Source organism: Pleurodeles waltl, chromosome 12, assembly GCF_031143425.1.
Source record: "Pleurodeles waltl isolate 20211129_DDA chromosome 12, aPleWal1.hap1.20221129, whole genome shotgun sequence".
In the NCBI taxonomy this organism is placed as follows: domain Eukaryota; kingdom Metazoa; phylum Chordata; class Amphibia; order Caudata; family Salamandridae; genus Pleurodeles; species Pleurodeles waltl.
Genome location: NC_090451.1, coordinates 514,009,914 through 514,024,524, shown reverse-complemented (window position 1 = coordinate 514,024,524; position 14,611 = coordinate 514,009,914). Strand labels below are relative to the sequence as shown.

The window sequence follows — 14,611 nt, the reverse complement described above, 5'->3', positions numbered from 1 at the left end:
TGAGGATGGATTCAGATGCACAAGCTGGCTACTGTGTTGAGCAAAGGATGTGGTTTCTTGCCCAGATAAATAGAAGAGTGTTAATAGATATTTGTAGGAGGTATGTACATTAGTGCGCCTGGCGTACACTAACGATAACAAGATGATTCAGTATCTGTCCCTCTTTATTTTGGCAAATGTCCTTGGAATAAGGTGTAAGCAATCCCTTTGATCGAAGTCATCAAACATGTATCTCCTCATTTCTGGATTCCAGTGCCAACTGCACTTTTTGCTGTCCTTCACCGCAAACAGATAGATGTTGAGTTTTCCCCACAAATGGCATATATTTACAGCGTGAGCCCATTCAGGTCCCACTTGTGGCATTACTTCACTGATCTGCTGACCATACCTGCTCATTTACTGCAGGACCCTGCGAGGTGTCCTACTCTTAAGAGATATGCCATGCTGAATTTCTCACAGCTACAGACTCTGTGCCTCTCCCAATTTGAGAATGAGTTCTTTTTTGCTTATTCGTGTAGAAAATAGATGGGGTGTTATCAGTTTGTATTAGAACTGAGGACTGACATTGTTGGCAGAAAGGAAGCGAGGAGCATGTAAAAGGTCGAGAGTTCCAGCATACTGATATGCACTTTAATCTGTTTGTAATCATAATCCTCTCATTGCCCTCTTCCTCAAAGCTCTTGTGGGTGGGTCCCACCAGCACTCCAGACCCAAAACTGCAGTCATTACATAACCGATTCCTTCGGGTATGAAAGACAGCTCCACACTGATGATGTTTTTGTCAACCCACCAGAGGAGAGAAGATTTAACTTTATATGTGATGTTTACATTGTCTTTGAAAGAACCTCGAAATTGCACCCAATGCCTGACCTTGCAGAACTCCAGATTGGTATTATTGGTATGAAAAGGATATCATCCCTAGTTAGGGCTTGCAGATAAGTACTGAGGTTCGTTCTATTCTCTACAAAACTCTGTAAGTGTATTGCACAAAGCATAAGCATTCGGCAAAAGGATATACTTTCCCTTCTTTTATGTCATCGGAAACAACACACAGGAATTTTGTATCATGTATTTTGTATGAGCTCAAACAAATAAATTAAAGCTAAAAAAAAAAGAAGTAGCAGATTTGACCCATTAGATTAAATTCAGTACACATCTCTTGGAAGCGATGAATTTTTATTGTATATAGGCAGCAATTCTCCATCTAAACTACTCAGGGGAGTTGGTAGTGGTGGAGGTGTAGTTGGTGCCAATATGGTGTCAGTGCCTTCTGGAGTCCTGCAACCTGGGGAACTGCCTCAGGGATTCTAGGACTGAGTGGTACACAACCGTGATTGATAGTTTGAACTTCTGGACTGCTGGATAGATAATGTGGACTATCACAGCTGCTTTTAGAGGTATATTTGGTAGGACGGTCGAAAGACCCAAGGAGCACATGCACAATACCCTTGAAAGGATTGTGGGCAGTGAACATGAAGGACACTAGAGATCTAGTGGTCTTCCTGTCCGTACTGTACTGATATGCTGGAGGGCATCAACACAATGGCACCTGAATAGAGACTCTGAATCATATTTCATGTCTTAAATATGGCCCACACCTCATTTCAAAATTAGGTGCAACTGAGCTAACCTTGTCTTAAAACAGTAGCTCCAGCTAGCTGACAACACCTAATTTTACACAAGTCAATGGGCTTGTCTCGGAGTGCCATTGATTCTTTCTTAACTTCATGGAGGAAAACCTTGGCCTCTTTCTTTTTCTCTGCCAACAGTGCATTGCTTCAAAGAATAAAATCCAACTAAAGAACAATAAACTGAGTGTGAGGAAACAAGTTAAGCAATATTTATTTCAAAACCATACCACTAGTGGTGACCTAAAGAAGTAATGTTGATTAGGTAGACACAAGGAGGCAAGCAGAACTGCCAGATAGCCATTAAGTGTTGTCAATACAAGACCCATTAGTGCAAGAGACAACGAAAATATCAACAAGCTGGAAAAGTGAGATTTAAAGGGGGATGATGCCCTTTGACTCGCACCACTGAAAAATCTTCGTCCAGTGACTTGCATAGATAGATTTGGTAGGAGGCTTCCTGGCTACCACAATGACGTCTGTGACCTTGTCAGGAAGGTAAAAGGCCTCCAAAAAGCACCTCTTAATCTCCATGTATATAATCACATCTGGCGGTCATACCTACCCAAGACGGCAAAAGAATTGGCAGTACAGACTGAAGTAGCTAACAGAGAGCAGACTCTCTTTTCGGAGGCACCCATGGAACAACCATCTTTGTCAAGAGGTGCTGTGCAAGGTGCAGATGGAGGGTGGGAGAACCTCTGAGCTGCTTGAACAATGAATGAAACTGCTTTCTATTGCCAGAGCAAACAGACTAGGATGTCATAAGGTGCCCTGCATTTTACTGCAAGTGTAGGCACACCTGCAATAAGTGAAGCAGTTTTCTGCATAATTATTGGACCCGGCTCTTTTTACAGGGTCATCCCCAAAGTTTTTGCCTTCCTCCTCCTGTTTTTCTGAAGTACTGTTGGTGGTTCTAGAACTCTGGGCACTTTATCACTGCTGATCAGTGATAAAGTGCATGTGCTCTCCCTTCTAAACATGGTACGATTGGCTTACATCTGAATGGCACATTTAGTTTACCTGTGAGTCCCTTGTATAGTGGCATCCCTTGTACCCAGTGCCTATAAATTAAATTCTACTAGTGGGCCTGCAGCACAGCTTGCGCCACCCACAGAAGTAGCCTTTCAAACCTGTCTCAGGCCTGCCACTGCAGGACCTGCGTGCGCTGTTTACAGTCACATTGGCTTGGCAACTAAATGTACTTGCCAGGCCTGGAACTCCAGTTTTTCTACAAACAGTTCACACCTAAGGTAGGCCCTAAATAGCCCAACGGCCAAGGTGCTGCAAAGGTGAAAGGCAGGACATGTGCCTTCATTGTGTGGCATGTCCTGGTAGTGACGGTCAGCCTATTCAGTTTCTCACTTACAGGTTGGCGTTGGAAATGTCCTTCCATATGTTTAAGTGGTATTCTTTGAACTATGGGGAGCAGCGTGGCATGTTTGGTATGGTTGGAATGGTAGTGAGAAATGCTGCTCACTGGTGTAGATGGATTCTTTATCACCATTGTAGAAAGGCCACTTTTAGAAAGTGGGAATTTCTCTGTGCTTATGACTCTTGGGCTTTGCAGCTTGACTCCAATCCATGTCTGGAGTAGAGTATCAGCTGGGCTTTATGCATGCTTTCCAGACAGCCATCACACAGGAGGGTGGAGGTGTAATAGGAGTACATCTGCATTTGGAGTGGTCTTCCTGGGCTGGTAGAGGCAGAGCGCTCTTACATTTGTATAGGCAGTGTCCTGTCCTGAGACAAAGGGCTTGTATACCCCCTACTGATATCTGGAGCCAGTGTGGAGGAGAAGAGGCATTTCCGGAACTGGTTAGAGCAGGTTGGAATCTTCTCCTAAATTCTTGAAGCTGGGAAAAATGAGTATAAGTACAGGGGCTGTTCCCCATGTTTTTGAGACACTGAAAAACACTAATGGACACTGTGTGGACTGGACACTAGATTCTGCTGGAAGGGCTCACCAGGAACTGCCTTGGGACTGCTCTGCTGATGTTGCTGACCTGTGACCTGCTAGGTCACTAGAAGCACTGCCACTTGCATTTATCAGGACCTTTGTGCTGGCCTGCTTGTCTGGGCCCTGCAGCCTCGTGCCCCCTCTGTTGGTTTGTAGGGGCTGGGTGGTGTAACCCTCTTCCCACCTGCTTTTTGGGGGGGTAGCGCTGCCCACCCTTGCTGCAGTGCACTGGAAAAGCTGTTTTTCTTTGGCACCCCCCCCCCCCAAGCAGAAGATGTGAAGAGAAGCCTGTCGGCAGCCACTTGAGACAGTGCGGAGGAGCGCACCTTTGTGAGTGCCCCTGGGGGGGGTCCCTGCTGGAAAGAAATCACTGCTGCAGCCCCAGGGAAACTGTTGTCAGAGCCAGCGCCAGCCTGCCTCCCATGCCTGACCAGAGCTGTGTCCCACGAGGAGCTCTCCGACCCCAGACGGAGCCAGGAGAGGCAGTGTGACAGTGTTTACGCCAGACGAGGCGCCTGAGGAGCAAACCCCACACTTCTCCTAGTAGGAGCGCAGTGCCCTCAACGACCTACTCAGCAGATAGCTGCATTACCTTAGATGCCGCATTCCGGGGCCTGGAGTTATGGAGCACACGATTCCTGGATGTTCCTGAGGTCCTGGAGGGACCCCAGTGAGGCGGGTTACTCTCCGTGTCCCGACCGCTGCGACAGAAGCGGGGTTGCTTCTCTGTACACAGGAAGTACTGCTGGGGATAGTTTACTGTATATTGGATATTAGGAGCACAGGAGCTCCCGTGGAGAAGGAGTGTGCCTAAGAAGCGGAGATGTGATGTGATTTACATGTATGAGGGACTGGTCACCTCTGTAATCTGTTTTCCCTCAGTATTTTCCGTGCAGATTATGACCTTATACCTTTTGATATGCTGTGCTTGCCATGTTGGAAGGCCATTTACATGCTTTCAAGGTCTACCTGATATGCAGTGGGAGGGTGTGCTTTTGACTAATGCAATGTTTCTCTCTAGGTGCATGTCTAATGATGATGACCTTTTAGTTTAATAATGTTTTATGCAATAGTGTATTTTTATATCACTAGTTGAGGAGGGTTTTTTTTTTTAGGTGTATTTATTCTGTCACTGGGTTGTGTGTATAGTGCAAAAGCTTTACACTCTCTCTCTGGGATAACACTGACTGCTAGTGCCAAGCTACCAAAGGGGTAAGCAGGGGTTATCTTAGGTTTGTAACTCCCTTGCCCTAGCCAACCAGAAACCCCATTTCTGACAATAAGCTTCTTCCTCTTCAGCTAGATACGGTCCTCTTCGGCAATGGCTTTGGAAGCTTTCCCTATGTCATCTTTAAAATCACAAACAATCTTCCTTCTGAATACCATCAAAGCCTGAAACCAGTTAATATTATTAGAGGGGTGAATCCGCCAGTGGATCTCCTCTGGTGTGTTCACAATAGAGTCACCTCACTCTCAGCCTTCATTCTGTGCAGTGTTCTCAAAAACCTATCCTTCCTCAACATCAACTCCTCTCCTGTAGACACAGGATCACCTTGATGTGGTGCAGAATCTTGAGGTAGGGGAGTTGACTGCAGGGCGGGTTTTAGGAAAGCAGAGATATTGGAGGCTTACTTGTTTCAAGTTGTGCAAATGGTCGCTAGGGTTAAGACATTGTTCGTTGAGGACATTGTTGTGCCGTAGATTACAGTACTGCAGGAAATCTGAAATAATAATTTGCTGTGACGGCATAAAGTTCCTGCGACAAATCAACTGACACTTGCATCACAGGTGGTTTTTGTTATATCTGCCATCAAGATACCCCTCTTCGTAATGCAGACTATAACGTTTACTATAGTGTGCATGGAGATATTCTGATGCATAATCTTCATCTTGATAGGACGATGGAACTATGTGTGGCAAGTATTAGGTGTCCAGTTCAAGGTTACTGATATCATCCTGACATTTTACACCTAAGTCAGCAGGGCCGTAGGCAGGTCAGAATGGACCCTCATCACAACATTCTTCATTGCCATCTTCAATGTCCGTCTCGAATATCTTTGTTGCCGGCACTGGTGAAACTTTGCCCTGAGCCTTCAAGAGTGTGGATGGTGTCCCAGATACGAACCTTGGTGTAAAGCATACTGATACAGTCTTTGCCAGAATGAGTCTTGCTGCCGACAAGGTCATTGATGAAGGTACCTTCAACAAGATCAGAGGTTACCATGGTTGACTATGTTGATAATAAAGCCTTCATTAGTGGTGGAAAAGCTGATGATGGTGTCACTGTCGGAAAAAAAACGCCTTTGCTGGTCTTGTCACCAAAGATGGTGATGTCATCGACAAAGATGACTTTTCTGCCTTGGTCCCCAATGATATTCTCGTTAAAAGTGAGGTCTTTGATGAGTGTGATATAATCTTCTCACCCTATGGATATGCAGATGGCTTCCTTGATGACAGAGAAGGCATTGACGATGGGCTTTGTCAACACTTTTTTATACTTTTCAGCATCTGAACAGTGAAATCACCTCAGGATGCCTAGATGATTTCCTTGCTGACTTAGGCACCTGCAAAAAGAGTTCTCTTGAGACTGAGTCACACATAGATGAGGTGGTGTATGAAGCTGGCTCTCTATATACTATATCAAAATGAGATATAGTGTGCAAAGAGTCCAGGGTTTCCCCATTAGGCTTGACAGAGGCAATAATAGATAATACTAATGCTCTATTTGTGGTAGTGAGGTCGAGCAGTTAGGCTTATCAGACGGTAGTGTTAAGCATTTGTTGTACACACACAAGCCATAAGTGAGAACACCACTCAATGACATAACACCGCCAGGTGTTACAGTTCCTACAGGGGGAGGTGTGAAGCACCTCCACCCAGGACAGGCTTTGTTCCTGTTCACAGAGTGCACTCACCCCATGTGGCCAGAAACTGGTCTTGAAGTGGCAGGCTGGCAGAGACGAGTCAGCCTAGCACTAGCAGTTGGGATGGCAGGCAGGGGGCATCTCTAAGATGCCCTCTGTGTGCATTTCTCAATAAATCTCACACTGGTATCAGTGTGGATTTATTATGCTGAGAATTTTGATACCAAACTTCCCAGTATTCAGTGTAGCCATTATGGAACTGTGGAGTTCGAGTCTGACAAACTCCCAGACCATATACTCTATATGGCTACCGTGCACTTACAATGTTTAAGAATTGGCTTAGACACTGTATGGGAATAGTGCTCATGCAGCTATGCCCTCACCTGTGGTATAGTGCACCCTGCCTTAGGGCTGTTATGCCTGCTAGAGGGGTGACTTACCTATGCCACAGGCAGTGGGTTGTGGGCTTGGCACTCTGAGGGGAGTGCCATGTCGACTTAGTCTTTTTCTCCCCACCAGCACACACCAGCTGTGAGGCAGTGTGCATGTGCTGAGTGAGGGATCCCCAGGGTGGCATAATACATGCTGCAGCCCTTGGAGACCTTCCCTCGCCACAGGGCCCTTGGTACCAGGGGTACCATTTACAAGGGACTTATCTGTGTGCCAGGGCTGTGCCAATTGTGGAGACAAAGGTACAGTTGTAGAGAAAGAACACTGGTACTGGGGCCTGGTTAGCAGGGTCCCAGCACAATTTCAATCAAAGCTGGCTTCAACAAAAGGCAAAAAGCTACGAGGGAGCCGTGCCAGCAGTACCATTTTCCTACAGGTGGTAAGGGGAATGTTTTGCTTTTTCAGTGCCTGATTTAACCAGCTTTTGTGCCTTTTTAGAGGTAGGTGGCAAATCTTAATCTGAATATGGTGTCTCCTACTTTTTTTCATCTTGAGTAGGATTCTGCTGTGTTTCCTATCCTGGAGGGTCACTGGTGAGTATTTCTGACAACGTTTGCATTCTGAGGCTTATGATGCGGTTCCAGAAAGTATGGACCTTATAGGGCCTGAAGAGAGCCTTATGTGTTTCAGACATGATGGAATTTAAGTATCCTGGAGCAAAATATCCCCATAAACAACTGAAAATTGAAGATACAGGTAGGTTTGTAGTCAGTTGCTCTGAGAAATAGCAAAACACTGTGGAGACTCCCTGCACAGCTAACACATGGCGGAGAGGTGAGCTCTGGTGACCTCTAGGGAAGTGTAGTTCACAGAACCTCCACTTCACTGGCTGTAGTTCACTTCATGATCGGAGTTCAGGTTATATCCAATGAGGTAGCCAGGCTTCCAAGACAATACTACTGTTATATGTTGTTATACACTGTTGTTCTAGGAGATCTGAGTCTGCAACCTATTTTGATGAGGTACTATTCAACCATGAGAATCTGTGAAAAGATCCAATGCTTTAGAACATTATTAATAGCTGAAGGAATACTGTGACATTGTAATGAAAGTTGGGAGTAATCTGTAATGTTACGTTACCTGTGAAAAGAATTATAACCGCCCAGCTGTTCTGCGAATGGTTCCTGTTTGTTCACAATTGTGGAGAGTAGGTAGATATGAAGGACTGAAAAGAAAGCTGTAGATGCGGGGGGCTTTACGCCTATAATGTAAGAGAAGGTGTTGTGATGATGGTCAGATTATTTTTTATAAAAAGCCATGTGCATGTTTAGTGACATGTAGTAGGAAGATTGGGGTTTGACCCTTTTTCCTGGGTACCTATGATGTGTTATTTTTCATTTTTTGTCAATTGTTGCAAATCCTGTATGCTGCCAACAGGAGTAAAGGAGAGTTTAAAGTAATATGCTTCCCTCCATGCCTGAACAGAATCCAGACTTGATGTTTTGCAAAATCTACTTTCTCAGATCCTTACCTGCATATCATGTGGTATAACCAGAAGTGATCAATGCTGTCCCCCTGATGATAGCACAAAACATAATATCACATTACCTTAAATATTGGTGACATCCAGGGACGTAGCTTGATCAGTAGGATATAGTGAGCTTCAGGTTTCCCAACAATCATGTTAGGAAATAATATTAAAATACATTCTGGGACAAAAAGGACGCACTGGAAGAGCTTAAGGGGCAGCGGAAAGGGAGCAGGATGCATCTTGATAGGGGTACTAAGTGAGAGAAAGCACATTATTTTGTGAACTAACCAACATTTTTTAAGTCTTTCCAAATACAGAGAGGGAGTGTGTGTCTGTGTGTATAAAAGTTCCTGGTTAAATCCGACAGACACCTCGCCATACCCAACTGAAAGCCCCTCCACTCAACCATATATCACAAAAAACATTAGGGGGGCTGTAACACCCTGCCACCTCCCCCCCCCCCCCGTTTTAGGCTACACCCCTGGTGACATCATAGGAAGTGATGTTACAAAGATATGTTAATGCTAACCTTATGACAGGTTTAGTATATTCTATTAAATCAATTAATGTACTTTTACAATATAGTGAATATGAAGGATCTAATTTCAGTGACATTCACTCACTGGCAGAGAAGAGTCCTTCTTTTAAATACCTACATTGTATTTGTACTCACTTTTCTAAGATTTCTCAGTTATTTTAGTCATTACAAGTGAAAGCCTTTCTGCATCCATTTTAAAAGCTAGAACATCACTTCTTGTGTTGTCATTAGCATCCATTTGAAGTCTAGGAAGTGTAGCTTGCTAATAGGTATTAAAATCATCAAATGTCATTAACTATCAGATTCAGTAGAACAATCTGCTATGGAAAATGCAAAGACAATCTTTCTGCTGTCATTGAAGAAGTAAAGTACATTTATCTGGCCTATGAAACAAGCAGCAGTGTGTAATCTTACCTCTCTTCTCTGGATATATCCACTCCAACTGAGGGTGGTGCAGATAGAATGTCCGTGATGATGGGCAGAAATCTTTGCAGGATCAGTTTTAGTGATGCACAACCAGTCTGCATGTAGCTGGAAGACAAAGCACACAAAAACAAAACAGTTGATAGTGAAACCTAATCTGCTGTATATCTGGCTCCGAGATTCTCTTAATCTGGTCAATTAGAAGGTGTCAGGGAACACAGGTGCTTTTATTAAAATGTGGTTGCCAATTGTTTTTCAAAACCTTGCAGATGCTTCGTGAGATGGTGGTGAATTTCAACTGGCTATCATGTTTTACATCCCCCTAAGTAGCTATAGCAGCTTCATTGCTCTACTCTTTTTCTCCATCTATGAGAGATCGACTCAACATCTAAAATAAACAAAATGAACTTTTTAGGGTGTTACATTTTCATTCAGAGCCTAAGAGATTTACATTGCTATATGCACCAAATAAACATGTTCTTTTGCTCTTTCACTTCCTCAGCCAATCAATCTCTCCACCTACACAAGACAATAATTGGCATCCCTTGCCTTTGCAGAGCAAACATCTATTGTTGTTACTTCACCTTTCATATTTACTCTGGAGCAGCTTTTCAATTTGAGGCAGAACAGATGTGCAAAGATCCAGTTTCCACAGAGACCTAAGAAAAACATAAAAATATTAAAAATTTCACTGTGCACATTTTTACCAGTTGTGCAATGATCACACACAGGAGAGCATTAACTTTCATGAACCACCACAAAGTTGGCTGTCATTCAATCTAGACAAGACTTCAGGCTCTCAGATCATGAGCCATAAAAAAGCAAGATTAACTGTAAAACAGAGATGACTTTACTAGCTCGTATAAGGCTTAGAGAGCAAGTTACTTACCTTCGGTAACGCTTTTTCTGGTGGACTACCTACCTGTGGATTCCTCACCTAATGAATTCTCCCCATGCGCAGCATTCGATGGAAACTTCTTTCCACCTCTGCACGTCGGCGAGGACGTCACAATTGCCCGACTCCACGCGGCTCAGCCTGACGTCATCGAGGCAATAAGAGGCCCTCGCCGGCGTGCTGACGTCAGTTTACGCCATTTTTGACGTGCCTTTGAGACAAATAGATAAACATTGACATTCCAAACACTTCATATCTGTATCCAATAAACCTTTATGGAAAAAGCAAAAGCCAATAATAGTAACGATACCAACGCACGTTCATAAAAGTTCTGCACAATCATGAACAAATATCAAAACTTACAAATAGAAACATAAATGTGAATATATATATATAAATGCATAACCTCAAAATGCAGAAAGAATAAAACACATATGTAAACCCAAGGAAATCTCGGTATGACCAGACGGACAACGGGGAGGCGGGAGGGACCGTGAGGAATCCACAGGTAGCTAGTGTATCCACTAGAAAAAGCGTTACCGAAGGTAAGTAACTTGCTCTTTTGATGGATACAACTACCTGTGGATTCCTCACCTAATGAATAGAGTCCCAAAGCAGTACCACCTCTGAGGAGGGTGTCCGTCTGGTCATACCAAGAACTCCTGCAGCACAGACCGCACAAAATGACCATCCCTCCTCACCTCTGAATCCAAGTAATAATGCTTAACAAAGGTGTGGAGGGAAGACCACGTCGCAGCCTTACAAATGTCCGCCACTGGAACACCTCTAGCCAGGGCCTATGTGGTTGATTTAGCCCTGGTGGAGTGGGCTCTTAACTCCTCAGGAGGATCTTTCTTCGCTAATGAATAACATGTCTTAATACAAAGAACGACCCACCTGGATAGCGTTCGTTTGTGGACGGCCTTCCCCTTCCTCACGTATCCGACAAAGAGTTGGTCATCCAAGGGGAACTCTCTCGTCCTGTCTATGTAAAAGCTGAGAGCCCTCCTTGGGTCCAGTTGATGGAGCCTATCCTCCTCCTTAGATGGATGTGGAGCAGGGTAGAATGTCGAGAGGGTGATGGACTGTCCCAAATGAAACGAAGTCACTACCTTGGGGAGGAAAGCGGCCCTGGTCCTCAGAACCACTTTGTCCTTATGAAAGGTTGTAAAAGGTGGGTGAACAGAAAGAGCTTGAAGCTCACTCACACGCCTAGCAGACGTGATGGCCGTCAGAAACACAGTCTTTAGAACTAAACCCCTTAAAGGGCAAGAATGAAGTGGCTCAAAAGGGGAGCCCATTAAAAAGGTTAACACCAGATTTAAATCCCACTGGGGCATGATGAACGGAGTGGGAGGAAACCTATTGGTAAGCCCCTTCAAAAACCTTAACACTAAAGGGGATTTGAACAAAGAGGGTTGATCAGGAAGACATAAGAAGGCCGAAAGAGCTGAGAGATAGCCTTTGACAGTGGCCACAGCGTAACCTTGCCGCATCAACGACAAAGCAAACATCAATATATCTGACAGATGGGCACTTAAGGGATTAATTTGTCACTCTCCACACCAATGAACGAATTTAGCCCATCTGCCCGCATAGACAGACTTGGTGGAGTGTCGCCGGGCCGATAAAATAACTTCCACCACATCCGATGGGAGAGAAAAAGCACTCACATTGCCCCGTTCAATCTCCAGGCATGAAGGTGCAGGCTCTGGAGGTGGGGGCGTAGAACCCGCCCCTGCGACTGCGAGAGGAGGTCTGCCCTGAAAGGGAGACCGAGCGGAGGGCACAGCAAGAGTTGGAATAGGTCCGCGTACCACACCCTTCGTGGCCCATCCGGAGCTATTAGTATGACTTGGGCCCGGTCTTGGCGAATCTTCCTCAGAACTTGAGGAATCAAGGGTATGGGGGGGAAACGTGTCTGAAACGCGTCCCCCAACGCTCCGTGCATCGGATGCTGAAGGTTGCAGAACGACGGGCAATGCGTGTTCTCCCGAGTGGCAAATAGGTCTATCCGGGGAAAACCCCACAGCCGAAAGATGTAAAGAACTAGATCCGGATGAAGACGCCACTCGTGATCATCTGGGAAGAGCCGACTGAGACTGTCCGCACACACGTTTTAAACCCCAGCCAGATGGTTTGCTATTACGCAAACTTGATGGTCCTGTGCCCAGGACCAGAGCCGCAGAGCCTCTCTGCAGAGAAGGTACGACCCTACTCCTCCCTGCTTGTTGATGTACCACATTGCGGTCGTGTTGTCTGTCAGGACTTGAACCGACTGACCGCGAAGGGAAGGGAATGGAGGAAGGCCTTGAGGGCCAAACGAATCGCCTGGAATTCCAGCAGATTGATATGAAACATCTGCTCCACTGGAGACCAACGACCCTTGTTCTCCAGGTCCCCCTAATGAGCACCCCCCCCCCAAAGTGGAGGCATCCATTATCACTGTGGTCAGTGGAGGTGGCAGCAAAAACGGCTTTCCTTGAGACAGGTTGCCGACCGCAGCCCACCATCGAAGATCCACTGCAGTGTCTCCGGAGATCCTTATCGACTCCTTGAGATCCCCCTTGTGCTGAAACCACTGCTTGCGGAGACACCACTGAAGAGCCCTCATGTGCAAGCATGCATGAGTGACCAATAGAATGCAAGAAGCGAACAAACCGAGCAAACGAAGGACCTTGAGGACTGGAACAACCACTCCTTCTTGAAATATTGGAATCAACGCCTGAATGTCCTGAATCCGCTGTTGCAGAGGAAAGGCCCAATTCAATGTAGTGTCCAGTACTGCCTCTATGAACAGGAGGCGTTGAGAGGGCTCAAGGTGAGACTTGGGCACATTTATTGAAAAGCCAAGACTGAACAATAACTGGGTTGCCAGCTGCAGATGATGCAACACAAGCTCCGGAGACTTGGCTTTGATCAACCAATCATCCAGGTAAGGGAATACTGCTATCCCTTTCCTTCTGAGGTCTGCTGCAACCACCGCCATCACCTTCGTGAAGACCCGAGGTGCGGAAGTAAGACCAAAAGGAAGGACCGTAAACTGGTAGTGTTGCGTCCCTACCACAAAATGGAGATACTTCCTGTGTGATTTGAGAATGGGAATATGGAAATAAGCATCCTGCAAGTCGACAGACACCATCCAATCTTCCTTGTTCAACGCCAAAAGAACCTGTGACAGGGTCAGCATCTTGAATTTCTCCTGCTTGAGGAACCAACTCAAAATCCTCAGGTCCAGGATAGGTCTCAAACAACCATCCTTTTTGAGGATCAGAAAGTACCTTGAATAACATCCCTGACCCCTCTCCTGCTTGGGAACCAACTCCACTGCACCTTTTAACAATAGGGACAGAACCTCCTGTTCTAGCAACAGGAGATGATCTTCTGAACAAAAGGAAGGACAGGGAGGGAAGGGAGGAGGAATCTCCCGAAAGGGAAGGGCATAGCCTTTCTTTACCACGCTGATGACCCAGGAATCGGATGTTATCGACTCCCACATGGGAAGAAAAAGACAACCTTCCCCCTACCGGAGAGACATGGGACGCGATGGAGAGAGCACTAGGGCTGCTTCCCCTGTGGCATCCCCCCTGAGGAAGAGGAAGGGGGCTGCTGCTGGGTGGCACCTCTAGTGCGGACTCTACCCTGCCCCCTAAATGATCTATCAGGGAGGCTTGAAGACTGCTGGCCTGCTTGCTGCGATCTCCCACGAAAGGAAGTCCCTCGTCCAAAAACTTGCAGCCGTCTAATGGACCTATACGGGGTCGAAACAGCCTGCAGCACAAGGATTTAGCAGTGGCTCTACACTCCTTAAAGCGCTCTAACGCAGAGTCCGCTTTCGTGCCAAATAATTTAGACCCATCAAAAGGCAAGTCTAAGAGCGTGGCTTGAACATCCGATGAGAACCCAGATGTGCGCAACCAAGCATGACTCCTGGTGGCGATAGAGGTTCTCATGGCTCTAGCAACAGAGCCCGTGGTGTCCAGCCCCGACTGTATGACTTGCGTAGCCGCTGACTCCAGCCCCGACTGTATGACTTGCGTAGCCGCTGACTGGGCATCCGAGAGGAGACCATGCAAGTCTTGGGGCATGTCCGGCAACGCTGCCTTTGCCGCACCCATTATCACGTGAATGTATCTGCCTAGGATACACGTAGCATTAGCTGATTACAATGCCATGCTGCACGAGGAGAAAATCTTCTTGGCCGACTGCTCCATGCACTTGGACTCCCTGTCAGATAATACACCAGGGAAGGAGAAAGGAGCAGACTGTGACGAACAGGACGCCTGCACGACCAGACTCTCTGGAGATGGATGCTTCGAAAGAAAGTCGGGGGTCTCCAGGTGCAGACCTATACTGTCTGGCCACCGACCTGCTGACTGCCG

At 46.1% G+C, this 14,611-nt stretch overlaps 1 protein-coding gene across 7 annotated transcripts in view; it reads right to left on the bottom strand.

The window, feature by feature from the left end:
• The window catches only part of KATNB1 (katanin regulatory subunit B1), a 434,067-nt gene that overhangs the window by 17,445 nt on the left and 402,011 nt on the right, over positions 1–14,611 (bottom strand). For all 7 annotated transcript variants that reach the window (XM_069217361.1, XM_069217365.1, XM_069217360.1 and 4 more), the window contains 2 exons: positions 9,919–9,993; positions 9,326–9,442 (listed from right to left, as the gene is read on the bottom strand). In XM_069217361.1, the coding sequence (XP_069073462.1) occupies positions 9,326–9,442; positions 9,919–9,993 (192 nt within the window). The remainder of the gene's footprint in view (positions 1–9,325; positions 9,443–9,918; positions 9,994–14,611) is intronic.